The sequence below is a fragment of the Monodon monoceros genome, unplaced genomic scaffold, assembly GCF_005190385.1.
Source record: "Monodon monoceros isolate NGI ecotype Baffin Bay Population unplaced genomic scaffold, NGI_Narwhal_1 Super_Scaffold_6, whole genome shotgun sequence".
Lineage (NCBI taxonomy): Eukaryota > Metazoa > Chordata > Mammalia > Artiodactyla > Monodontidae > Monodon > Monodon monoceros.
This window is the reverse complement of record NW_021703783.1, coordinates 79,751,124-79,778,111: the sequence shown is the minus strand read 5'-3', so window position 1 is coordinate 79,778,111 and position 26,988 is coordinate 79,751,124. Positions and strand designations below refer to the sequence as shown.

Below are 26,988 nucleotides of genomic sequence, written 5' to 3'. Positions count from 1 at the left end.
CGCAAAAAAAAAAAAAAAATGTATGTCATAGTGGTGTGGAGATTAAATGAGAATGTTATAAAGTACCTGGCACAATACAGGGCCTTTGTAAGCCGTGGCCTTTATTAGGAGTAGGAAACCCTCCTCTGCATGGCTGCTCTCAGAAATGTAGTGGCAACTATTGTTTTCTCTCCTCCAGGCCAAATATTCCCATTTCCTTCCATTTTTCTTTGAAAAACATGGTATTGTCTTTCTTATATTTCTAGTCATTCTTTCCTGAATAAGTTTAGTTCTTAGAGAGAAGAGTCAACTGCCAATCAAAAACATTATAGCCACCCATTTTATCAACTTAGAGCAGGTTGTCATTGCAAGAAAATATCTATCTTTCCCCTATTGCTAGGTAAACCTCCTCTCCCCTCCCCCACATCCAGTGTCCCTAGAGTTGACCCTCTGGCAATAGAAAGCAATAGGTATGGATACTTTCTGGTTCTAAAGTGAGGAGGAGCCAGAAGTGCCCCTCAGACATTAGGATGTATCTGAGAAGTTTCCGTCTTCATTCTGGTAGGATGCCGGCTCTTCCTCATCAAGAGTCACTCCTCTCTGTCCGCTCCATTCCTTCCTCCGGGCTTCACAATTCTGGGTGGTGGCTCCATACGACATCTTCTTTTTGGGACTTGTGAAACTCTCATGGTTGAGTTCTATCTCCTCGGCTAATTCATCGCTGTCAATGATTCCGCACTTCTCCTCAGAAAGGTTCTCAGGGTCAGCCCACTCCTGTTTCTCCCCAGAAGCAAAGACCCCATAGAAGATCACGCCACTGTAGTGCACCAGGGCAGCTATGAGGAACACATTCTGCCATTCCTCACGGGTCTAAACAAGGAAACACGGTACCAATTAATATTTGAACCAAAAACAGAGATTAACAGTATCTTCTGGAGGTCTCCACTGGGACAAAAGCACTTGGTCACCCCAAAGGCAAATGCTGTGCTTCTCCGGAAGACATGTGGCAGAAGCATGCCCAGGACCGAAATGGAATTTGAGTGTTTAAAAATGAAAGTTAAGGGGCTTCCCTGGTGGCGCAGTGGTTGAGAGTCCGCCTGCCGATGCAGCGGATGCGGGTTCGTGCCCCGGTCCGGGAAGATCCCACATGCCGCGGAGCGGCTGGGCCCGTGAGCCATGGCCGCTGAGCCTGCGCGTACGGAGCCTGTGCTCCGCAACGGAAGAGGCCACAGCAGTGAGAGGCCCGCGTACCACAAAATAAATAAATAAATAAAACATGAAAGTTAAGACTACAATGAATATGCATTTTTTTAATTTAGAAAACTATTTACAAAATAAACATCCTGTAAATTCCTTGCTGCACCACTTCACAGCTCTTCTAAATATACAAGTGAGGTTTCCACTCACATAATAAGTTAAATTAAACTTGCTTTAGGAACCCACCGTTGTAAATATCAGAGGTCTCCCTCTTGCTTTGGATACATGACAATTTGAGCCATGAAAATGCTCAGTATTGACTGTCAATAGCTTAATTATAATCATAATTTCTATGAAAATATACTGTATCAAAAATAACGGGAATCTGTGTTTAAAGTTAGGAGCAGACAGTATCTGAGATTTAATGATCACACTACCAATCCTTTCATCTCATGAACAGACAAAGCGCGGATCCTCTGCCTATAAAATCCCCAAAGACCACCTTCCTTTTCTATCAAAAGATAAGAAAAGTTATCCCACACTTTCCTCTCCAAGAAGCTGGGAGAATTTCTGAAGTCATATTTGCAATAGGCAATCCAACAACAAAAAATTGTTGGGTAAAAACTCCATAGTATCAAAAAATGTTTATTTGCAGAAAGCAGCATCTAAAACCCTTTCAAAGACAGGGATTAAGGAACCATGTGGCCTGTGGCTGAACTCTGGATGGATCTGGGATCTTCCTGTGCCACCCACCCTAGTCTAAATACACAAATATTCAGTAACGACTTAGTGCCACACCCGCTTAGGTTCTTAGGAAGGGTCATTAATGTCTTGTTTATTTTCTTCATCATAAGGAAGTATAACTGCACTAATATTTTCATGCTGGAACATGCTAAATGGAAATGAGCTGTAAAGTTTAGTTACTTATGATTATAAAGCAATCAGGTAATTTATTTATCCTGAGTTGATTACCTCAGTTTCTTCTTTGTATCTCTAAACAGTCTATGGTATTAACACCTCCCCTCCACACACACACACAGACCCCTTTTATTTCTCAATTTAAGAAACATAGACCCAAACGTCAGTCAGCCCTGTTGCCATCAATAAACAATAATTTTTTAAAAGAAGAAGAAGAAATTAAAAAAAAAAAAAGAAGTTAAAGTGACTCAGCCAAGTGAAGGACATACACATTTACACAGACTGGGGTAGGGCCTTGAGAGTTTGTGCCGTACTTCAGTCCCCTGATACTGTAACCCACAGCCCCAAAGGAAAACATTACCTTGTGCTTGGTCATCGCGCCCACAATGAGGGGACAGATCATTCCAGAGAGGGTTCCCACTCCGTTTGAGATCCCCATGAGAATGCTGGCATAGCGGGGGGCAATGTCCAAGTGGTTGACATTAAAACCTACAGTGAAGACAAACACCTCAAAATCAGACTCAAGAACAGAATTCCAAATACATTTTGGAAAATACTAGCTTTCCCCAACTCTCATCAATCTATTTCCTCTACATGTAACTAATGGATACCTTTACTGGAAAGGCTGGGTTGAGGATTGTCAGGCTGTCTCTGCACATAGCAGAAAAACATGCTATGATTGACTAGCAATGACTACCATGGGTTCTCCATGAGGAGAATTATGGCACCTGTACCTTCTAGGCTTAGAAGCCCAAAATAATGGTGTTTGGGGCAATACTGAAAAGCCCGAAGCCTGGATCACATTTATTCAGAGTAAACAATCACATGATCACATAGAGTGTGCTTAGAAGCAAACCCTGCCTCATAATATCCTCCCTCTTAGCTCTCAACTCGCTCCCAAAAGGCCACCATATGTAGGTCTGCCTTAGTAGCTACATGGCATAATGGAAAGGGCTCCTTTTTGATAAGAAAGATTTACACAAACATTGGCAGAATCCTCTGCAATTTTCAAAAGACTTTTACATACATACTTGATTTGGAGTCTGTAAACCTGGATTCGAATCTTATTCCTACCTCTTAAGTCATTTTTTAGGACTTTGTTTCCTCATCTCTAATTTGGGAGTAATGTTACTACTTAACTCATAAGGATGCTGTGAGATGAGACTCAGGGGAAATATGTATGCGAGAGCTCTTGGCAGACAGCTAGGCTCTGGTTACTCTCATGATTACCAATACCAGTACTACCTCTGCTGTTGCCGCCACTTCTAAGCACGCCCCTCTCTTTGAGGTCTTCTATCTATAGATAACTCTGCTAGGAGTGGTAAAATAATAAATCACCAACACCTCACTATTAATCTGCTTATCAGGAGACAAGAATGAGTGGGATGAAGGAGGAGTGAAGACAGAGGAGGAATAAGGCTTTGAAAGAGGAGGCATCAGGCACTGGGAACCAGTTCTACCAGTATAGCCCAGAGGTGCATTTTAGAGTCAGACAGAACTCGAACCTGGCAGCTTAACTGAGATGCAAACCTGGACAAAGGATTTAAACGTTCTGAACCTCAGCTTCTTCACCTATAAACTGGGATAATCAGTCTTATAGAATTGTTGTAAGAATTAAGTTAAATCATATATGTTAATTACATAGAGGTGAAAGCCAACATATAGGTTCTTTACGGTTGGTTATCCATCTGCCTTGTTTATCACTATCTTCCCTGAGCTGGCAAAGTGTCTGGCACATAGTAGGCATTCAATAAATAGTTGTTTAATTAATTACCAATTTGAGCTCTGAAATTACAGCAGGGGGCTGTAGGTTTTGTTTATTCATATTTTTATTTTCCTTGGTCTTGCTTTTTAATTCTCTATTTTGTGCAAAGAACTTGAAAACAGAATTTAAAAAAAATATTTTTCCTAATCTGGCACATTGGCTGGTTGTTTTTTTTTTCCTACCTCCATTCAGAGAGAATTTTGAGAAAACCTTTCTGGAATAAACAGACCTTCTCTTTCAGGTCAAAGTGGCAGAAAATCAGAATATAAAACAGCTGCAAGATTAATTAATCTTACTGTTGATTTGAATGCGGTAAACACTTTATTAGAAAAGAACCCAGAGATAAGAAGCAATTAATATGATTGGCGAGTATTATATTCTGATACAAAGCCTAGGCATTTGCGTTCAGCTAAAAACAATGTCAGAAAAGCCGTTTAGGTTTCTAGCTGCACAATACTGATGTTTGGGGGGAAAATTGTTGAGAAACTGAGACATTGATAGATTTTTTTGAAGCAGGCACACAAAGTAAGTTGCACACAAGTTGGGAGAGTCAGTCTTCTCTACATATGACATTTTCTAAAGCAGGCATCACCCATCCTTCGTTTTTGTTTTTGTTTTTCTCTATATTGAAACTTTACTACAAAGTTATAAAGCAGAGCTCTTTAACAAAAGATACACATTTGGGTTTGCTCTTAACACCCACGTACGTCTGAGAAAATATTAATATAAGCCACTTGAAATAACAGATTCACATCCAAAAGATTTCAACAAATTTATACATTTTATATTGAGCACTTTCCATCCCTTGTATATTTCTAATCTCACCTGTCTCAGCTCTCTTGTCCATAATCAGTCCCTAAGCTGAGCAGGTCTTCCCTGGCAACCTTATCAGCTCCTTATAAAGTTGGCAGATAGCAGATCCTAAGGAATCATCATCCCCATGACTATAATCCCTCCCATAGTCTCACTGTTGGATCAGATAAACCTTTATTCCAATCCTAATTACTTAATTTATCTGCGTAAGTTAAGTCACGTTTCCAAGCATCAGTGTTGTCACTGACAAAATGAACATAGCAATACCCTTCTCATCAGGCTGCTACAGAGATTAAATGAGATTATATCTAAAAAGTGGCCAGCATTGAGTAAGTGCTGGAAAAAAAAAAAAAAAAAAAAAGAGGCAGCTGCTGTGATTTGGGCTGTTGGATTTCTCTCCTTCTGATTGTGGCTTAATTGGCAATCTGGGGACAATATGAGCCTGAATATTTCAATATCTCTGGGAACAGGAGGATATGAATTTCTTTTGCATCACAGGGCTATCAAAGAAAGGTGTTCCTTAACATCCTACTAGAAACAAGTCATTACTGCTCTATCCTTGCTACTCAAAGTATGGACTATTGATCAGCGGCAACAACATCACTGGGGAGCTTGTTAGAAATGCAGGATCTCAGGCACCACTCTGGACCTACTAAATCAGAATCTGCATTTTGCAAGATCCTTAGGTGATTTGCATTCACACTAAATTTTGAGAAGCACTGGACTAGATTAAATAATAATTGAACAACAATAGTGAATATTTATTAATTGTCTTATGCATCTGGTACTGGGCTAAGATCTTCTAATGCTTTAACTCTGCTTTTAATGCTTTAATGCTCTGATTAACAGGGGTTAATCCACTAGAATGTAAACTTTATGAGGACAGAATCTTTAATTTTTTTTTTTCCCTGCAATGTCCCCAGTGCCAAGAACAGCGTCTGTCTCTTGGGAAGTGTGAGTGAATAAATGAATGATCTCAGCTCATTGCAATCTCCCACAACCCTAAGAAGTTGCCGTTACATTGCTCCAATCTCTAGATGAGGAAACTGAGGCTTTAGGATGTAAATAACTTAGTATTCTTTTTCTTTTATAAATCGTAAGTAGTGAAGAGGGCCCTTAAACCCAGGTCTTTGCATCCCCAAACCCGTTGTTAGCTGCAAGCTACTTTTAATGCAGACATTTTTTCCTAATTTAACTATTTATCAGCTCTATTTACAGTTGACGCTTGAACAAAGCAGGTTTGAGCTGCATGGGTCCACTTACAGGCGGATTTGTTTTTCAGTAGTATATACTACAGGACTACAGGATCTGTGGTTGATTGAATCCTCAGATGAGAAATTGAGGATACAGCAAAACCCAGGATGCAGAGGAACATCTTATACAGAGGGCCGACTACAGGGTATAGGCGGATTTTCGACTGTGCTGGGGGTCAGCACCCCTAACCCCCACATTGTTCAAGGGTCAACTGTATTTTGATAAGATCAAGCCCCCGTTTTATGTTAGTTTAGACCAGAGGTTCCATGTTTTTCTGTTCTGGGATGTTAGCACCCTGTTTGATCTTTAAGACAGCCCAGAATTGTGGAAAGAGCACAGACACGAAGCCTGGCAGGACTGCACCTTAGTTCTTCCTTTGCTACCAACTGTGTGACAATAGGAAAGTCCCCAGTTTTCCTGAGTTTTAATTTGCTCCTCAGTAAAATAATGGTAATATCATTTGCTTCATAATTTTGTCAGATAGATGCAATATATGTGAAGTGTTCTGTAAATGACACTTTTTAGTCCTACAATATGTTTTTAAAGTTAGAAAAAAAAAACTGAGTTTTACTTTTTCACCCAGTTTTGCATAGGGAGCTACTGAAGTCTGTAAGACATGATATGCTAGCACTGTGACCTCTCACACAGTAGGCTGGTTTCTGCTCTGGTAAAATGGGAGACTGATAGCCCTTAGGGTAGCTGTGAGAATGACAGGGGTTAATACACAGAGTGGGCTTTGAACAGTCCCCGGCACAGAGTTTGTGCCTGATCAATGTTAGCTCTCATCGTCTCCATTATTATTTTTACTTCCTGCTCTCGCCTGTTTAGAAAGTCACATCACCTCCCTGGACCTGAATTTCCTTGTTTGGAAAATGAAAGCCTCGGAGTAGACAAAAATCTAAAGAAGAGTTCCACCCTTAAAAACTTCTGATTCTATGACTATATGTCAAATGACTACATCGTTTGACTTTTGAGTTAATATCAGCAGCTCTCCAATAGGAGGTGAGGATTGAAAAGGTCATGAGAGCCTCCGTTAGTTAGGGTGACCTGGTTCTGAAGTATGAAGGTGTCACTTCGTCCAGCAACACACGCGCTGCCCATGCCCCAGAGGCAGCGCCTGCACGTTGTTTGTTTCCAAGATGGAGAAAGTATCAACAATTCCAGCTTGACTGGCCTCCTAAGCCTGGTTCTCAGTGATCTGACAAAATCATCCCCACTAGGTGAAAGTCTCTAGCCAGTGGCCCTGACCCTTGGGAATGGCTTGGCTACCAAAGGAAGATGCTACAATATCTTTTCCTTCCTTCCTCCCAAGTCTTGCTGGATCTATGGAAAAGATTGGGAAACCCAAAGGACACTTTACCTGAAATAGCAAAACCACTAAATCCTACGGCAAGCACCAGAAAGGAGATAGCCACCCCTTTGGTATGGGAAAAGCCAACCACAAGGAGTAAGGTTGCCTCCATGCCAAAACCTGCAAATGGAAACAGCAGGGGGGAAAAAGTCATTTTCATGTCAATCAGCCCAAGTTCATGAACTTAACAGATAAGAATCTGTTTTTATTTCCATGGACCCAAGTTTTTAGTACATACATTCTGGCACAATATCTACAATCTTATTGGGGTGTTTCTTGACTACTTGACGATGCTAATATTACCCGGGTGTTCTGTGAGCCTTCCAACATTTTCCTGGTGGACTTTGAACACTGAATGGTCCCAGGAGGTACGATGATGCCCGTGGGATGAGGGATGTTTATTATCCGTTGTTCATGGGTAGTTCCCCCTGCCATTTCTAAATACTAAAACCATCAGTGACTCTCCTTTGATTACACAAGTGATGGTCTCTCACAGAAAAATGAAATAAAAATAAAATTAAAAAATAAAATATTATTATTGCCAAAGGTGACTAGAAAGCTGTAGTGAATATCTGAAACAAAAAGCAGAGCCTCACCACTTGTAAAGCGTAAGGCAGAATCTTCCCTTTCAGAAGTTTGCCAAGCTCTCAGGCCTCTGTATAAAGCCACGAGATATTTGCGCAGAAAATACAGCAGGACAAAAGTACTTTCTGTTCCTTTCATTCAGAATAAGTGAATCCAGCACAATAAAAAAGAGTAAGGAAATTATGAAGATGGTCCTTCTCATCAACACACAGACACACACACACACACACACATTCAGCCGATAGCAGACAGGAAGATGATATGAATACCATTTCCGGGGACATGAAGTACCCTGGGAGGTAGAAGACAATGAAATGATGCTTCATACTGGGGACCGTCTGCTGATTCCAGACATCACCACACATTTGTCCTTTGAGTTACCTCAAAGACAACAGGCCCACATCAAGTCTCTGTTCCCCTATTTTCACTCTGAAACAAACAAAGCAAACTACCACCACACTCTTTCTTCTTCTCTAAATTAAACTTCTATTCCCCTGTGTTTAGAATCCAGACTTTGTCAGACGGGCCTGGGTTCAGATTCCATCTCAGAATCACAAATTGTGTGATCTTGGACAAGTCACCTCACCTCTTAGATTCCTCATCTCCCCCGCCAAATGGAGCCCATAATACAACCTTGGAACATTGAAAGGTTAAATGAAATTGGGTATATAAGGTGTTGAGCGTGATCGTCGGCCATGGGCACGGCTCAACAAATGGTAACCAAAAGTCCAATGCAGAAATCTCAGAATCATCTTGGACTTCTTCCTCTTCCTCAGCTTTCACATAAGATAAGAATCCATGGGTTTGGCCTCAGAAATATCTGTCAAATCCGACCTCTGCTTTCCCCTCCTCTGCCGTTGTCTTAGTTCTGGACACCACTACCTCTCACCTGGACAACTTCAATAACCTCTTTACTGTACTGGTCTTCCCATCTCTTCTTCCTCTGATCCATTCTCTAGATTATCTTTCTAAACCACAAATCTGATCAGTCGCCCCTTTGCTTAAAACCCTTGTCAATGGTTACGTATTATGAGTACAATGCTGTATAATAAATCCCTCCTGCGGTTCCAGCTTCATCTTCAGCCATCCTCACCTCCTTGCTCACCACCTGTAGCCCGTAGAAAGCCCCCTGTTGTCACACAGATCTATCTGCTGTTTCCTGATCGTGGCACTGTTTTGTGCCCATAATGTATTTCCACAGACTGTTCCTTCACCTGCAGTACTCTCCTCCCACCACTTCTCTTTTCTGGAGAAATCTTACTATCCTTTAAAGTCCAGCTCAAATATTGCTTGCTTTAGGAAGCTTTCCTGATAACCCTGCCGCTCACCCACCAGTAAAGCTGACATCTCACTCTTACTCATTTTATAGAGCTTTTCAACATTGCCTTGTAGTTTTTCATTTGTATTTCTGCCTCCCTGACAAAACTGTGATATTATCCAGGGAAGGTACCATATATATAGCACAGAGCCTGGTGAGTATGTAGTGGGAGCTCAATAAATAATGCTTGATGAATTAATGTGAAGGAAAGAAAGGAAAACCAAGACAAGTTAAAACACAAGCTAAAGCACTTTTTGTAAACCTTGGTAATTTGCTTACCTGTCTGAGTCCATTTCTTCAAAACTATCATAGAAATAGGGCAAGCCTCAGTAATTGTTTTACTTGGTCATCTAAAAAGGATCAATGCAATTATGGGTGCAGAGGTGCTTTTTAAACTGTGGGCTTTACAGACTCACTCATATAGAGAACAAACTAGTGGTTACCAGTAGGTGGGGAGGGAGGGGCAATGTAGGGATGGGGGAGTAGAAGGTGCAAACTATTGGGTGTAAGATAGGTTCAAGGACGTATTATACAACAAGGGGAAAGTAGTCAATATTTTGTAACAACTATAAACGGAAAGTAACCTTTAAAAATTGTATGAAAACATTTTTTAATTTTTAATAAATAAATAAAAATTTTAAAAAACTGTGGACTTTATACCATTACTACTTGTTATTAATTTTGTTTCAACAGTTTAAATTATACATAAGGAAAAACTGCTAGTTTTGTGTTTTAGAAGTGGCATGTCTTAAGCAACAAGGCACATGGCTGAAACTTCCTTTAACACTTTCAACAAAGTGGTACCAGAAAGTTAATTCCCCCAAAGAATTAGAATAAAGACACGTGAAGAAGAAAACCTACAAATGATACACTGATTCATCTCTAAGGATAAAAAAGACCTTTGCCAAATAGTAGACTTTCAAAGAAAGAAAAACCATTTAAGAGCCTAAATGGTTCCTATCTACAGTGAAAATGCTAAAGATAGAACTGTACGTTTCAGGAGCTGAAGGATAAAATTTGAACTTCATGGGTAATCAAGAGATCCTGGAAAGTGAACCTATTCAGAGCTGACAAGAAAAATGGAGCAAGGATTAAAAGGCCTGAGAAATTTTTTCATCTCACCTGAAGTTCACACAGGCAACTGATTCGGCCAGACTAGAATTTTTGACCTCACTCACATTTTCCATGTAATACAGAGGGAGGTATAAGGATTTGACATCTGTCTTTGAGGATCTTGGAAATGTGCCCTGATTCAGAATGAACTAGAATAGAGCATCATGTCTTAAGGTGATCTGTTTGCTTTAAATGATTCTAGCAGCAAATATCTCTTGTCTATGGAAAGAAAAGAAGGAGGTGGCAGACTCCACACAATGTGTGATCTTTCTCAGATGAGAAACGTCCTCTGTATTTTGGCTTAGAAAATATGAAACCAACTAAAATTCTCTAGAAGATCATGTAAGTGCTTCATTGTATCCAAATCAATCTGGCTTATTCAGTGATGGCACAAAACTCTGTTTATCTCTAATGCAGCATCTCTGTGTTTAAGCAAGGTGGGATAAGCATGGTCTTTTAAAAAATTTTTTCTATGTATATCCCACTGGTTCTGCTATGTCAAAATATAAAATGACATGAATAGACATGTGAAGAGATTTTTTTTCTTTTTAAGATGGGATAGAGGCTGGGGAGATTCTATGAATGCATTCTAGTTTCTGCCAAAAAAAAAAAAAGAAATAAGAAAAAAAAAGGATTTACTCTCAAGGATTTAAAATATTTGAGAGTTGTCACCACCACCTAAACTACTAATTATGAAGAAAAAATGGCAAAGGTGATTGAGGAAAAATTAAATATGAACAAGACATTCCTATGAAAATGTTGTTAGGGTCTTCAAGGCATCTGTCTTTAGAAGAGGTTGTACAGGTAGAGTTTAAACACAGAATTTTCTTTCAAGTTCTAGGTTTAGAAGTTGCATATTTTTGGCCATGGGAAATATGATTGAATAGCATATACTTATTGAATGCTTCCTTTGGAAAATTTCTGTTTTGTCAGTGTCTTGAACACAGGAGAAGAAAAAGGCACTAAAATATGTCAAGGACATTCTGTTTGCTGAACTCATGCTGGGTGCATACATACGTTGTCTCATTTACAATCATAACAATCATCTGAGGTAAATGCTATTATTCAGATATTAAAGAAGAAGAAAGTAAGGCTCATGGAATTTAGAAATCCATCCACTTCAGTGTCCACCTCCACTGACACTACTTTAGATCAAGCCAACATCTTCTTTCCATGGAATGACTGAAATATCCTCTTAGCTAGTTTCCCTTCTTTTACTCTAAGTTCTATTATTTCGATTTGAAAGCGTAAATCAGATCTTGTCCCTTTCCCTCCTTTAAACCCTCCATTTGCTTCCCAATGCACCTCAAGTAAAACCCAAGCTCCATGTATGTCTGTCTACAAGGCCCCCTGTGATCTGGCCCCAGCTGTGCACTCTGATCCCCTCAATGTCACTCTCCACCTCACTCATCAAGCACCGACCATTCTGACTTTCCTTCCTTCTGTTCTCTAACATGTCACAGTCATGTCTGCCTCAGGGCCGTTGCACATGCTATTCCCTCTGCCTAAAATACATTCCTGCAAGAGCTGTAATAAGGAAGTACATGATGAGTTGTAAACCAAGTGTATAGACAGAAGGAGCATTCACTGAAGGCTGACGTAGTCTTAACAAAACACAAGTGAAAAGACTTGAGCTGATGTAGTAGGCTGTGTGGGGAGGACTGGGTTGATTGGTGAAGGTGAGCAGAGCTCACAGTAAAGGGAAAGGGCGTGAGCAAAGTCAGAGACAGCAAGATATATTCAGGGCCTGGTATGGAGGGCTATTCAGCTGGAACAGAATCTGATAATTAGAGGAGTGGTACTTTGACTACTATATAAGTTTCTGATTGCTACTATAACAAATGACCACAACCTTAGTGACTTAAGACAGCACAACTTTTTTATCGTACAGTGCTAGAGGTCAGAAGTCTGAAATGGGTCCTACAGAGCTAAAATGGGGGTGTCAGCGAGTTGCATTCCTTTTGGAGGCTCTGGGGAAACTCTCTTCTTACTTTCTGAGCTTCTAGAGTCTGCTTGCATTCCTTGGCTTGTGGCTGCATCATTCCGACCTTTGCCTCCACTGTCACATCTCCATCTCTGACTCTGACCCTCATGCCTCCTCTTATAAGGACCCTTGCAATTATGTTGAGCACACACAGATAATCCAAAATAACCTCTCCATCTCAAGATCCTTAATTTAATCCATCTGCAAAATTCCTTTTACTGTGTAGGGAAACACATTCACTAGTTCTGGGAATTAGGACATAGACATCTTTGATGAGGAAATTATTCTGCCTACCTCAGCCGCCTTGGGGAGGATCGTGAATGCAGTGCCGCAGAGCTTCCCCTCCTGCCCATCAGAGAGCAAGCCCATACCTGCCAACCTTTAAGTTCAAGTCAAGGGTAGGCCCCCAAATCCCTGCTTGGGGCCAGCAGTCAAACTGCTGGGAGCCCAGATGCTGACAAGTTATTCCCAACCTCCCTGATCAGACTTTATTCCTGAGATGCTGTGCGATGAGATCATGCCTGCTGGCTCTTGCATCCCTCCAAAGGATCTTCACTTCTAAAGGGCCCTGACCCATCTAATCTAGTCACAGTGCCCCCATTCCCTCCTTTTCAACTTAATATCCCAGTTATGAACTTTCGCCCATAGATGGCGCTGTCCTCTACCTCCCACCTGCCCACCCTGACCCCCAGTCCCCGGGAGAGATAGCAGCAGTGACTGTAAGCATTGGCAATGAGCTCAGACAGACCTGAGATCTTGCACAGGATCTGCCACTTGAGCAAGTCACTTTATTATACCCCAGTTTCCTCACTGTAAATTGGGTTTAATACATAACAGCACTTGCTCCACAGGGTGGTTATGAGGATTAAATAAAATAATATGTGTAAAGAATTTAGCTTAGTGGCTGGCACAGAAAGTGTTCATTAAATGCTAATTTTAAAAGGAAAACAAAAAAGATAAGGAGGAAGTGGAGGGTTTTAAAAAGGTGAGCTGTCATAAGCATTGTAAGGGTTCGTGTTACTTTTACCTACCTCTTTTGGAAAATGGCCCAACTTATATTTTATCTTTGCAAAATCAAAACATGAAACAGGAACTAATTAACACAAGGAAGAGGATGGTGTGTGTGTATGTGTGTGTGTGTGTGTGTGTGTGTGTGTGTGTGTACACCCCATGCACAAGCATATGTTGGGAAAAAAGAAAACTATTCAGAGAAAATACTTTTTTTATGTTTCTTACCAAAACATGTATATATGTAGAAAGGGAAGGGGGAGATAAGGGAATAAACTATAAAAGCAAAGGATTATATATGTGGAAGGATATATGGGAAAGATAAAAAATAAAAAGATAGATACCAGGAAATCATGTTGCTTTGGCTTAAGAGTAGATGAAAGAAGCATTTCTGCAGTTGCCAGTGTATATTGATGTATCAAATAAGTTGTCATATCTCTCTCTTTTTTAAAATATTTCTTTTCTTTTTCTTCTTCTTTTTTGGCCACGTGGCTTGTGGGATCTTAGTTCCCCAACCAGGGATTGAACCCGGGCCCTTGGTGGTGAGAGCACAGAGTCCTAACCACCAGGGAATTCCCAAGTTGTCGTATCTCAGGTTGCACAAGTACAGGCTGAATGACCACTAGGCAGGGGTGTGATGGACACTCAACTGGGGGATGGACTTAGGAGCCTTTAAGATCCTGCTCAGTGACATGAACTCCAAAATATGGTCTGCAATTCAGTTTCATCTCGTTCTATAAAAGCTTCTTAAGCCACCTATGAAATCCACAGTACCTCCACAGTTCATGATTTTTCTGACAGCAGTTGTGGTCAAAATTTTTCTGCTTCTTAAATGATCAGCCAATTGTCCTCCAATAGGCACAATGATTGTCATAACCATGTGTGGGAGTGCTGACAAGAGACCCACCTGGAATGAAAAGAAGCAATGAGCTATTTTTAGCTACTTCTGAGAGAGGTACTTCCTTAACTCCCTGCCCCCGCCATCCCCACCGCACCCCTCACCATCAGATTTAATCATCTAATTATATGGGACCAAGGTAGGCCTGACTTCTGTAATAAATAAGCAATGAATGAATGAATGGTTTTAAGGGTAGACCAAATGTCTCCTCCATCAGATCGGAAGCTCCTTGAGGGCAGAGGTGACTTTTATTCATCACAGGCCCCAGCACGCAGCAGAGTGCCCAGCACATGGTAGTTAAACACTTGGCGCAGACTGAGTGTTCTCCAATGGCAGCCACTATGGGCTGTGCTAGCTCTTCCACGGTCACTTCTGACAGTACCTGTAGCCATGCAGACATCTACCTCTACTAGGCTGCTGTTCTTTCCCTTGTGGGAAGGAGGCTTAATTCTTTTATGATGACAGTTTATGTTTTACCATTCACATTCTTCCTCCCTGAAACACAGACAACCTAATGGCAATGGCTGGGGACTTTGAAAAAGTTCTTTCTAAACCATACAAAGCTCTGGCCGTTATCGCTATGACCGTGATCTGCAAAATGAGCTTTAAGGTTCTTACAGCTCCTCACTGAATAATTTACAGGAAAAACAAAAAACAAAACAAAAACCAAAAAAACCTCTCACCCTTAAATCTTTTGATCCTTGCCTAATATGCAGTCCTTGAGTCAGCTTCAAAAACACTTTGAGATCAGGTATAATACAAAGCTTTAAAAGCAGCTTAATACAGCTCTGATCCTTACTAAGAAGAAATTAAATAGCTATGTATACCGTGCATAGAATGTATAACTTGTCTGACCTCCAGGGTATTAGGTGTCACAGAACCGTTATGAATTTTGATCAGCAATTTACTTATTTTATCATGCAAAGATTTTCTCAGTAGAAGCAAGAGATTTAAAGTTCAAGAACATTTGAAGCAACTGTGTGTTTACCTTACTTATTGCAAATCCAAAGACCTCTTCAAAATAAGCAGGCTGACTTATTAACAGCAAGTAAAAGGTCCAGCTTCTGCAAAAATTTGCCACAATGATTGCATAAACCGGCAACGATGTAAAAAATTTTTTCCACGGTGTATTAAATTTCTAGGGAGTAAAAATACAGTGGGATTTTTAGTGAATATACTGACAGATTATTTTTCTTAGGAGGATAACACAATCACTGAGAGAAATACTCATAAAAAAGAGGCAAGTCTTCATCCATCCGGCTCTACTTACACTGAGGCTAACCAAGTTGGCTCCTTCTCCTATACTTGTCTCTATATAGGTCCTTTCCTCATGGGATATTGTTGGGTGAACTGCTGGACACTCATAGGCCTGCAACAGCCAAAACATGTACCAGATAATCCCAAATATACCTGCAGTTGAAAAACAAAAGGCTTGATGATACAGTCTCATTTTCTTCCATCTCTAAATCTGTCAAATTTCAAAGTATTCTCAAACGGCTCTATATTCAGCTAGGAGAAAGTGTTTGGTTTTTTTTTCCGTTGTTGTTATTATTAACTGGTATTTAAAGAAAGATAATGTTCTGCTCATTAAATTCAACTTTCATATAAACATTAAATGAATCATCGCTAGACAAGTATTCCATTTATACGATAAACTTGTCTTAGTAATCTCTATTTTCATACAGAAAACTCTTAGCCAACCCCATTAGACAGTAAAATACCACCTCTATGAGTCACCCAAGGGAACTCGTGAAATCAAATCACTCACCATAAATATAAAAGACAGAGGCCCATCCCATGTACTGTACCAACACGCCGGCCAGCGGCATGGCAATCACTGCCCCCGCGTAGGAACCTAGAACGGGAAAAGGTTGAGGGAAACTTACCAGTCGTCATGCAAGCCCTTTCAAACCATTTAGAGTTCATGTGGTCGAACTGAGGATGAATCAAACTGTGCAGGAGTCACGAGGAGGAGTAGGCAAACTCCCACTGTGCCCAAAACAAGGCTTCCAGGAGAGAAAGTTCACCAGGATGCCCTTTAACTTCCTCCAGACACCATGGAAGGATCAGACAAAGATGGCTCAGGCACCGTGATTTTTGGAATTACAAGAGAATGGAATGAAAAGATGAGAAAAATCTAAGAGGATTCTGAAAAATTCAACCAGGCACAATATTGGGTGCAGAAGACAGAAAGTGAAGGAACGTATGTATCTACCTCTCAGGGCTCACAGAGCAGAAGGATTATCACCATGGTCTTTATTTATTAAAAATTTTTTTTCTTCCAGCTTTATTGAGATATAATTCACCTAGGTCTTTAAAAGAGGGACTTCAAACTATGAAAGGATCATGCTTTTAGAGTCTCGATTTTTTTTTTTTTTAATACCAGGAAACAGTTAAATTTCAGGGTGGCAGGATGACCAGGATGGCTTCTGTCTCCATCCACCTCCTAAATATGTACATTTTTTAGTTTCTTACTTTGTAAATACCTAACCTTGTATTACTTACCTATATGTGGGTGTTTGTCTTGTCTAGACAAGATAGTGAGGGCTAGAGGCAGTGACCTCACCTCCACTACCTCCTGCAGTTCCATGATACCTGCTGGAGAAACGTGAGCCCTGCAAACTCCCAATAAATATTAACTAAATCAAAAAAAATTACTATCTGAAATTCCCTCTGGGTATGAATGAAAAAAAATTCTTGCTTCAGAAAAAGTGAGCCACAAAAGGAAATTCTATATCCCAGAATCCAATGCTAAGAAAAACCTTCAGGAAATGGGAGCTCGGGGATCCTCCAGAGAAAGAGATTAAATCCCATCTTTCCAAGCTGGGCCCGACTGGTTATGAAAGGCCTGACCTGGAATCCCAAATCTGAACATCTTAATACCTGAAGAAGTCTCTCAGTCTCTCCAAATCATTTTCATTAGGTAGAAGATGGAAGTGAAATCTCTATCTCACAGGGTTGTTTTGAGGAGCAAATAAATTATTAGATGAAGATGCTCTAATTAGTGCTGCATAAACACCAACTATTACTGCTACTGTCAGGTACAGAATGACGGAGCACTTTTTTTTTTTTTAACCTCAGACTTCCTCAAACCAATAAGGCAAGCATTCCAGGACGTATCATTAGAAAGAAGAGCTGCAGGCCTAATTCCTCTGTGGGTGTGGAGAAGGTGGTCTTCTTTCCTGGACCAAATACCCTGGGAGTGGGGGTGTGGGGCCTCCAGCTTAGATGATGCAAACAGGGAGGGTCAGGGGATAACAATCTATAAGATCCACTGGGTGCTTTCTGTGTGCTCTCTAGTACTGTGCTGAGTATTCTGGACCCCTGATTTTATTTAACCCTTTTTTCAACCTGGTAACATTGGTACCAGTGTCATCCCAATTTTACAAGAAGGGGAGGGGAGGGGAGGTAGATTTCCTGAGGTCACATAGGTGTGAGTGATAGGACCCCAGGTCTGCAGGAATCCAAAGCCTTTAACCTTAACTACTTAATAATTCAGTCCTGCTTCTTCCGCTCAACCACACCCAATAATTCCTCACAGTAAGAAACATTCATTCACTGAGGAAATTTTACAGCTTGAAATTGTCCTTCCCTGTCTTTATTTATTTATTTTTGCTTACGCGGGCCTCTCACTGCTGTGGCCTCTCCCGTTGCGGAGCACAAGCTCCGGACGCGCAGGCTCAGCGGCCATGGCTCACGGGCCCAGCCGCTCGGCGACACGTGGTATCTTCCCGGACCGGGGCACGAACCCGCGTCCCCTGCATCGGCAGGCGGACTCTCAACCACTCAACCACTGCGCCACCAGGGAAGCCCTTCCCTGTCTTTTAGATGAACTCTTCCTCATCCTTCCAGACATGGCTAAATGTAATCTCCTATCACACCCTGAGCACACCCCAACAGGGCTCTCCACCCATATTGCCCTCACTGCACCTTGATGCCTCTGTGTGGTCACCAGGGAGGACAGAGGAGGCCCTCTGATACTTGTTGCTTGGCGTGGAGAGAGGGGAGTGGCTGAACGGGGGATGGGAGAGTCCCCAGTTCTGTCCTCACTCTCCATGGGAATTTATATCTTTTTTTCCCTCCCTGAGCCTCCACTATAAAATAATGGAGGTAGAAAAAGAAATCAGATTTGTGGCTATCAGAGGCAGGGGTGGGGAGATGGGAAATTAGATGAAGGCAGTCAAAAGGTACAAATTTCCAGGTATAAGATAAATAAGTCCTAGGGATGTAACATACAACATGATAAAGATAATTGACACTGCTGTATGTTGTCAAAGAAGGTTAAGAGAGTAAATCCTGAGTTCTCATCACAAGGAAAAAAAAATGTTTTTCCTATTTCTTTGATGTTGTATCTGTATGAGAGGATGGACATTCACTAAACCTATGGGGGCAAACATTTCATGACGCATGTAAGTCGAATCATTATGATGAACACCTTAAAATTATGTAGTCTGCATGTCTCTTACAACTCACTAAAAGTAGGGGGAAAAAACCAAAAACAAAAATCTATGTCTTTGAATAAAACCAGTTTTACTTCTAAAAAAATTAAAATTAATTAAAAATATAAAACAATGGATGTGACTAGATGTTTTCTAAAGACCCTTCCAACTCCAATATTTTTGAAGTGTAAGAATCAATTATCCCAAAGCCTGGGTTTACTTCTAATGACATTTTCCCTTGGCTGTTCTTTGAAACCAAGGCCACACCTTAGCTGGGAAATGTAATAAAGCCTGTGACCTTGATCAGGTAACTTTCCTTGAGAGTCAAATCAATTCTTTAATTAGCCCTTTTGGGTCTATAAAGACACTAAGAATGAGCAGTAGCTGCCAGTTATTCCTGTTTTGCTGGCAAATCAAAATGAAAAGACTTACAAATAAATCATCCAAAGACAATATCAGGGGACTTCCTTGGTGGCACAGTAGTTAAGAATCCGCCTGCCAATGCAGGGGACACAGGTTCAAGCCCTGGTCCAGGAAGATCCCACATGCCACAGAGCAACGAAGCCCGCGAGCCACAACTACTGAGCCTGCGCTCGAGATCCCACAAGCCACAACCACTGAAGCCTGCATGCCACAACTACTGAAGCCTGTGCACCTAGAGCCTGTGCTCTGCAACAAGAGAAGCCACCACAATGAGAAGCCCGCGCACCACAAAGAAGAGTAGCCCCAGCTCACCGCAACTAGAGAAAGCCTGTGCGCAGCAATGAAGACCCAATGCAGCCAAAAATAAAATAAATAAATAAATTTAAAAAGACAATATCAATAGGTCAAGGTCAGCTGGGGCAGAATCATATTCTTCTAGAGGTGGTATAAGATCAGTAGTGGAGGTAGAGATGATCTTGAACTTCAAACAAGAGGACAGAAATAGTTTCTAAGGACGAGAGAGGCTAAAGAAGTAAAGACATCTCTGCTATGCATGCATTTCCAAACTAGGCACAAAATAGACACTTTGGGTGGATATTTCACACCAGATTCCCTGGGACCCTTTATTACTACTACTACTACTACTTAAGGAGGTAAAGAGAGAGAGACAGAGGGAGAAATAAATAAAGATATTCAGAGAAATAAAGCTCCCTCTTTAGCTAAGAAATACACATTAGCTACGGTTAGGAAAGACACGCTAGCCTGAAAAACTAAGCAGAACTAAATTCTGATCCTAATTCTACGTGGGCCCGTTGTGACTTTCGTGGCCTAAGGCACTTTTGTCTTCCTTGGCCCCTTCTCCCATAAAAAATATTTGAAAATATTGGTGGCAACATGTGCTGTTCTTGTTCAAATGTTAATCAATACCTAGTAGACTCTTCTGAACATTGATTACTCTCAGAGATTCGTAGAGGGGCCAGTCCCAAAGACATGGCTTCAAATGAGGCAACCTTAGCAAGGTGAAGTTTGGAGACCCAGGAATTTAAGTCACATCACTACTTAAGAGCCATTAATTTACTTTCGGGTAAGATGGATGGTGTCCACTTCATTTTTATCTGGAAGATAATGGCGAAAATTGATTAAACAGCTTCTATGACAATGTGTACATAGTAGTGTGTAGTGAGGAAAGTTCTGAATCAAGAACCAGGTGGTCTAGATCCAGCTCCTTAACTTAGTAGCTGTGTGACCTTGGGCAAGTCATTGGACTTTCGTTTCAGTTCAGTGAAACTAAACTTCAAACTTTAGTTTTAATTTCTTCATTTGTGAAAAGGAGTGGGGGCCTTGATGATTCTATTGATATAGCTTCTGTTTTCAACTTTGGAAAATATCATTTGTTGGCTAATCCTACAACCACCTCCAACCCCTTCTTTCTCACCTTTGTCTATTAAAGATGCTAGAAAAACTAGGCACTTGCTTTCCTAGCCTCCTCTGCAGTTAGTAAAGTATATGACACAATTAGAACCAAGGAAATATAAATGGAAGCCTGCTAGGGAGTTTGGGGAAAGCTTTTGCTTTCCTAGTGAAAGGAACAGACATGGTTAGGACACCTATCCCAACTTCTTTCTGCCTTTAATGTGGACTTGATACCTGGAGCTGTGACAGCCATTTTGTGAACATGAGGAGCACGCATGAATGTAAAAAGTTATCATTCTGAGGATAGTGGAGTAAAAAGTCCGAATGTGTGTAGTCCCTGGATAGATCATGAAGCAGCAGGATCAATATTAGCAACGATTTACCTTTGGACTTCTGTTATGTGAAAAAAATAAATTCTATTTAGTAGGGTCTTCACTTGAAGCCAAAGCATTCCTAAATGAAACTTGTTACGGTTCTAATACACTTACCGCAAAAAGAAGTTGTGGCCAGTCGGCTTCTCTCCAAAGGCGGTGCCCACTTACTCCACATCCCATGGCAGGCTGGGTAGGTCACACCCTGGCAAAACAGTTGAAAATAGATTATTTGATTCGATTCCAGTTTCTTTTTGTGTTTAAAACACAGTTTTTGCTTCTTTAACACTACAATTCAAAGCCTAATTTACAGATACTAAATGACATGTGTCAGCTATTTTGGCTCATGGCACAGATGCTGAAATTCAAATACTAGTTCAAACGTAAGCATGGTGGGGAATAGGGAAGGAGTCTTTATATTTCATGTTATTATAGAATATCAGTGTAGAAAGGGATTTCCACAACCAGCCGGTCCATCCTGTCATTTTCAAGATACAGAACCTGAGGCTCAGAGCCATTAAGTGATTAGATTCTAGTCTTCACGGCTGCTAATATCATGTTCCTTCTACCATGTCAGTATTTTCTGAAGTGTGGTATATGCCCCTCTAGTGGGATTAAAGTTGGATTTAAGGTGCTACAACAACCTACATTTTTTATTATAATTGTTACATATATATTATAACATGCTTTAGAAATAAAATATAACTAGTACATCAAGCCCATGATATCAAAGATATTGTTGCTTATGATAGGTTCTTTTATTTTGTTTTGTTTTGTTTTGAAGTGAATTGATCTAGAGAAAAACTATAGGCAAATAATAGTATAAATCGTAGTGTGGATGTGACAAAAGTGACAAAGGTTAGAGGTGAATGACTGAGTTCGGGAAACATTTCTCTACATCAGGTATTGGCAAACTATAGCCTGATATGGCCCCACCATCTATTTTTGTTCAGCCCTCAAGTAAAGATGGCTTTTACATTTTTAATTGGGCAGAAAAAAAAATTGAAAGAAGAAGAATATTTCCTGGCATGTGATAATCATATGAAATGCAAATATCAGTGTCCAAAAAGTTTTACTGGAAAGTAGCCATGCCCACATGTTTACATATTGTCTCTGGCTGCTTTTGCATTACAATGGCAGAGTTGAGTCATTGTAACAGACCATAGTATGGCCAGCACAGTGCAAAATATTTACTTTCTGGCTCTATATTATTCTACCTCCTTCATCAAGTTAAATCTCTGTGTAAGACTACACCCTTGGAAATTTACAGATTTATTAATAAGTCCATTTAAACTGTTTTAGTGGAAAGAGCCCTTGCTATGTGAACTGTAAGTTTGGGTCTTTCAGTTTCAAATTTTATTAAATGAAAGGGCGGTGGATTATCTCTAAGATCACTCCTGGCTCATCTGAAATTCTGCCCTCTATGAAATGGTCCTTTATTGGGTATAAATTTGGAATCGTACAAGGCAGTTTAATTAAAGTATTCATAATTGTAATCACAACCAGAGAGTTCAGATAGCAGGACAAGGTGGAAGATAGGAAAACTGAGTAAAGGAGGTTTTCCTCAAAAGCTGAAATTTCTAAAGGACCATGTTGTCTCCAGCGGTATCAAAATGTGTTAAGAATCTCCTACCTCCACTAGACCTTGCAAAATTCTGACACACATGACACATCCGTAATGTACTCTGGCTGCAGAAGGAATGAACATGTTCAAGGTCGATGTTAAGAAGATGGCAGCTCCAAAGACCCTGAGGGACCAAAACACTGTGTTATTGGGCAGGCCCACTGATGGATGTGGCATGTTAGTTAAACATCAGGAACAAACCTAACAGTTTATGGAAGATCACTATAGAAATTAATGGAAAGAGAAATAGATGTGTTAGGATCTGGTGTGTTCCAAGCTAGACTGTTGGGCCGCTTTGATTCCCAAGCTCCAGTCCCTGGACCAATCATGGGAAGGTTTTGGGCAGTACAGGGATGTCCTGCCTAGATGAGATCCTGAAGCTGGAGATTGACCAGCATGAGGTAAGCTTGCTGGAGACGCACCATTCTTCTTGGTTCTACCCAACTGATCCATTCTGACCATTACCTCACGACTTCTGCACATTTGGGTTGTGTCTCCTGCTTCCCAATTCTGCTCTCACTTTACCAGATGGGGATACTGACTATCTGAGAAGCATGCTGTGTCCTGGGACCAGCCAAGCACAAGACAGGCTGTGTACCTGTCTTAGCCCCCAACTCTCTGCCAAGTGCCGTGTGCCTTCTCCTCCCTGCCTGGACAGGAGTGTCCTGGGAAAAGAGAGCCAGCAGCATTTTCTTCCTTTCTCACACGTGTTAGTGATGCTTCAGCCCTTTTTACATGCTGCGAAATCATTTTATATGCTATTTCTTCTTACGGCAGAAGTGTAAGTAGTAACCCCAGAGACCATAAGAACTAATATTTTATCACTTTTTAAGAAGAATACAACAGGTAAGTGACAATAAAGGACACAAACTACACAAGAACATAAGTAAATATGAGTCATGCTTATACAAGATGACTTTCAAACTTTTCTGTCCTTGACCCATAAAACCCATATTTTATATCGCAACTCAACACACTGATACACACAAATGTAACTGAAACAAGTTTCAAAAACTTAAATGTGCAATGAGCTAAGATATTTTCTATTCTATTTGATTACCTTTTCTTCTATTTCTCCCTCTTTTTTTTAGAAAATGGTCATTGGTAAATCACTATTGATTTTATTACCATCTAATGAGTTCTGTTTTAGAGTTTGAAAAACACTGCTTTATAAAGTATACACTTCACAAAATCCACATATGTAAAGTCAATTACAATTAGAAGAGACTTGGAAATAATTAGTACACTCCTTTTCTGGTACATATACATACTACATCTCCCCCAAGTGGCCATCGTTTCTGCTTGAATACCTTTAGTGACAGAGAACTTACTACTCCTTGAAGCAGCTCATTTTGTCTTGGACCCACTTTTAATTGCTCAAACACCTACCATAGAATCTCAAGGGCATTAAAGACATCTTGCAATCTAGAGACTAGCCCCTCCTACTCACAAGACAAAACCTGTATGGAACAGGACGATATTAACATAGTACAGAGGATCACAGAATGTCATTGGTCAAAGGCAACTCAAACACGATCTAATCCATTTCATTTCACAGATGAAGAAACTGAGGCCCAGAGAAAAAAGGAACCCAGTAGAGGTCACCAAGTGAGTTACTTAGGGTCCAGGAACTGTTTCTCCTGACTTGGTTGCAATTGATCTTTTTATTACATAATCATTTAAAGAATTGCAAGATAGATTAGATTAGACAAAAAAGTAAACAAAAAGAGACTCTTAAGAATAGGATCATATAAGATCAATGTCTGTGAATCACATCTTTAGGAACGGCTTCTAGCTTTCATTCTGTACCCCTAAATTGAGAGCCAATTATGCAGATTTTATAAGAGTACAAAGCCATATTATGGTCTGTGCAGCACTCATGTTATATCAATTTATCTTACCTGTTAGCAGCAAACTTATTTGAAATGAAACCACCTGGAATTTGTGTCACAATATAGCCCCAGAAAAAAGATCCATGGATAAGGCCCACCGTCTCTGGATCCCAGTTAAATTGTGCTGTCTGGAAATGAGAAATCAGACACAGTTGTGTTTGGAAGAAAACACTTGACCATAATTATTCACTGATCATCCTACACAATAACCCCATGAGGTCTTTCCTTCCCTCCTTTATTCAAAGAATATTTTATGGAGGGCCTCTTGTGTGCTTGGGATATAGGACAAAACAAAGTCCTGGCTGTCACTGACCTCAGGTTCTAGTGATAGAAAGGAGAGATTATGTACAAATTAAAAAAAGAAAAAAATAGATATACATGTATATGTTCATATATATATGTATATGTGTGTACATATATACATGTATGTGTATATATTATATATATACATATATGTGTGTGTGTATATATATATATATACACACACAGAATAATGATGAGTGCTCGAAAGAAAATAAAACAACTTGCAAAGAAAACAAAAAATAAGTTCTAGGTTTATTAGGTTATTTACTAGGTTATTCAGATACCAGTCTAGTGACAGCACAAAGGGAATGAGAGCCTTAAGTCTCTCGTTTCATAATGAGGATAATAAAACCTATTCTACCTCCTTATAGTATGTGTGGGGATAAACACCATAAATATTTCTAGTAGGTTATCCCTCTGCTTAGAGATTTTGCATTTAACACATTGTCTCAATAAGTGTTAGCAGCCATTATTGCTGTTATGATGATGACAACAAAACACTCTTCCACAACTCTGGGGTCACTGAAAATGTGATTCTTGAGGGTTAGAGAGCCTTTCCTCACTTTCTTCCCCAGGCATAGTAACTCATCCTTTTCAGACTCCCTACAAATATCCCTCCTCTGAGGAAGCGCCTCAACTGCCCTGAACTGAAGTGGTCATTTTCCTAGGCTTGGTCCACAGACCTCTGTTCTTGCAGCCATGGCACTCACACTGTTCTCAAACTTGCCATTCACGTGTCCACTTCCCACATGGGGTGGCGAGTAACTCTAAGGTGGCAGCCATGTCCTTTTGATTTTATAGCCTTAGTACCTGAAACAAATGCCTGTAATGTAGAAGGGGCAAGTAAAGATTTGCCAAATGAATGAATAAACGAATGGCTTTGTAAAGCATTGATATCAAAATGCAAGATGTTCCTATTATGGAGTAAGGGTTCTTAATTATCAACATACTACATCTCATAAATTTTCTTTTTTAAAAAAATGTTTATTTATTTAGGCTGCACTGGGTCTTCGTTGCAGCATGCAGGATCTTAGTTGCAGCCTGCAGGCCTCTTAGTTGCAGTATGCGGACTTCTTAGTTGCAGCATGCAAACACTTAGTTGCGGCATGCATGCGGGATCTAGTTCCCCGACCGGGGATCGAACCCAGGCCCCCTGCATTGGGAGTGCGGAGTCTTAACCACTGGACCACCAGGGATGTACCCAACATCTCATAAATTTTCATCACAGTTTATTTTCCCACAAATTGTTGTATAATAATTTGCTCATTTATTCAACATGTACCTCATGCCTCCTGTGTGCCAGGTCAGGTGATAGGCAGTATAAATACAAACTCATGCAAGTATTGCCTTTGCCTTGAGGAGATCACAGTCCAGGTAACGTCGGCCTGTGCTCTGTACTGTAGTTCCCACTTTGCAGATTAGGAAGTTGAAGCTCAAGAGTAAAATGGGACTAACAGTCATTCATTCAAACCAGCTAACCAAATTTTTATTTCATGCTACTTCATGCCACACATTGCTCTAGGCACTGGGGATACAGCAGTGAACAATGACAGCAATTGCTACTTTCACAAAGATGCCAGTGGGGATGGCAGAAAGTATACAAGTGCATACTGTGTTAGATGGTTATCAGTGATAAGAAGAAAAAAATAAAGCAGAGAGGGGGACAGAAATGTTGTGTAGGAATGAAGTAGGGTGAAATTTTAGATAGAGTGGCCAGGAAAGGCTTCAGTGAGGAGATGATTGTTGAGTAAAGTCCTAAAGGAAGAAAGGGAGCAAGGCATGCTGTTAATTATCTGAAAAGAAAGCTTTCCAGGCAGAGAAATAGCAAGTGCAAAGGTCCTGAGGTAAGGATGCGTCTTGTGTGTTAGAGGGATGGCAAGATGTCAGTAGAGCTAGAGGGTAAACGTGAGGAAGAGGATAATAGGCATTAAAATAAGAGAGGCTCAAATGTTGAACGGCCCTTTAACTCATCATAAGGACCTTGGCTTTTACTCAAAGACAGAGGGAAGCACTGAGTGAAGAGGGACCTGATTTTAAGTCACTTTCCATGTCTTTCTTCTTCTAATCCTTACAACAGGTAGAGGTAACTATTATTATCTCATTTTTTATAGAAGAGGAAATTGAGGCTTAGAGAGATTAATTTACTTGCCCAAGGTCATACCAGCAGTTATAAAGACAGCCAAGACCAAGCCCTCTTACCTACTTGACCCAAAAAAACTGTATTCTTTCCATTGCTGCGGAGACTTGACTTTCTCACTGAGAAGTAGAGACTGGACTTCTTTGCCTTGAGTCACAGAATGCCCCAAGAATCCAAGGATCCAAGACAGAGGGCTCCACTTC

The 26,988-nt window shown here is 40.5% G+C and overlaps 1 protein-coding gene across 2 annotated transcripts in view; it reads right to left on the bottom strand.

The window, feature by feature from the left end:
• Nucleotides 1-437: 437 nt before the first annotated feature.
• Nucleotides 438-26,988, bottom strand: part of SLC17A8 (solute carrier family 17 member 8) — a 48,657-nt gene continuing 22,106 nt past the window's right edge. Inside the window, exons 3-12 of one of the 2 annotated variants that reach the window (XM_029206072.1) lie at nt 24,355-24,473; nt 22,463-22,577; nt 20,947-21,034; nt 15,952-16,038; nt 15,454-15,593; nt 15,172-15,321; nt 14,060-14,192; nt 7,287-7,397; nt 2,456-2,583; nt 505-849 (exon numbers count right to left, since the gene is read on the bottom strand). In XM_029206072.1, the coding sequence (XP_029061905.1) occupies nt 505-849; nt 2,456-2,583; nt 7,287-7,397; nt 14,060-14,192; nt 15,172-15,321; nt 15,454-15,593; nt 15,952-16,038; nt 20,947-21,034; nt 22,463-22,577; nt 24,355-24,473 (1,416 nt within the window). Of the gene's footprint in view, nt 850-2,455; nt 2,584-7,286; nt 7,398-14,059; nt 14,193-15,171; nt 15,322-15,453; nt 15,594-15,951; nt 16,039-20,946; nt 21,035-22,462; nt 22,578-24,354; nt 24,474-26,988 lie in introns of both variants that reach the window. The other variant, XM_029206073.1, reaches the window with a different exon arrangement.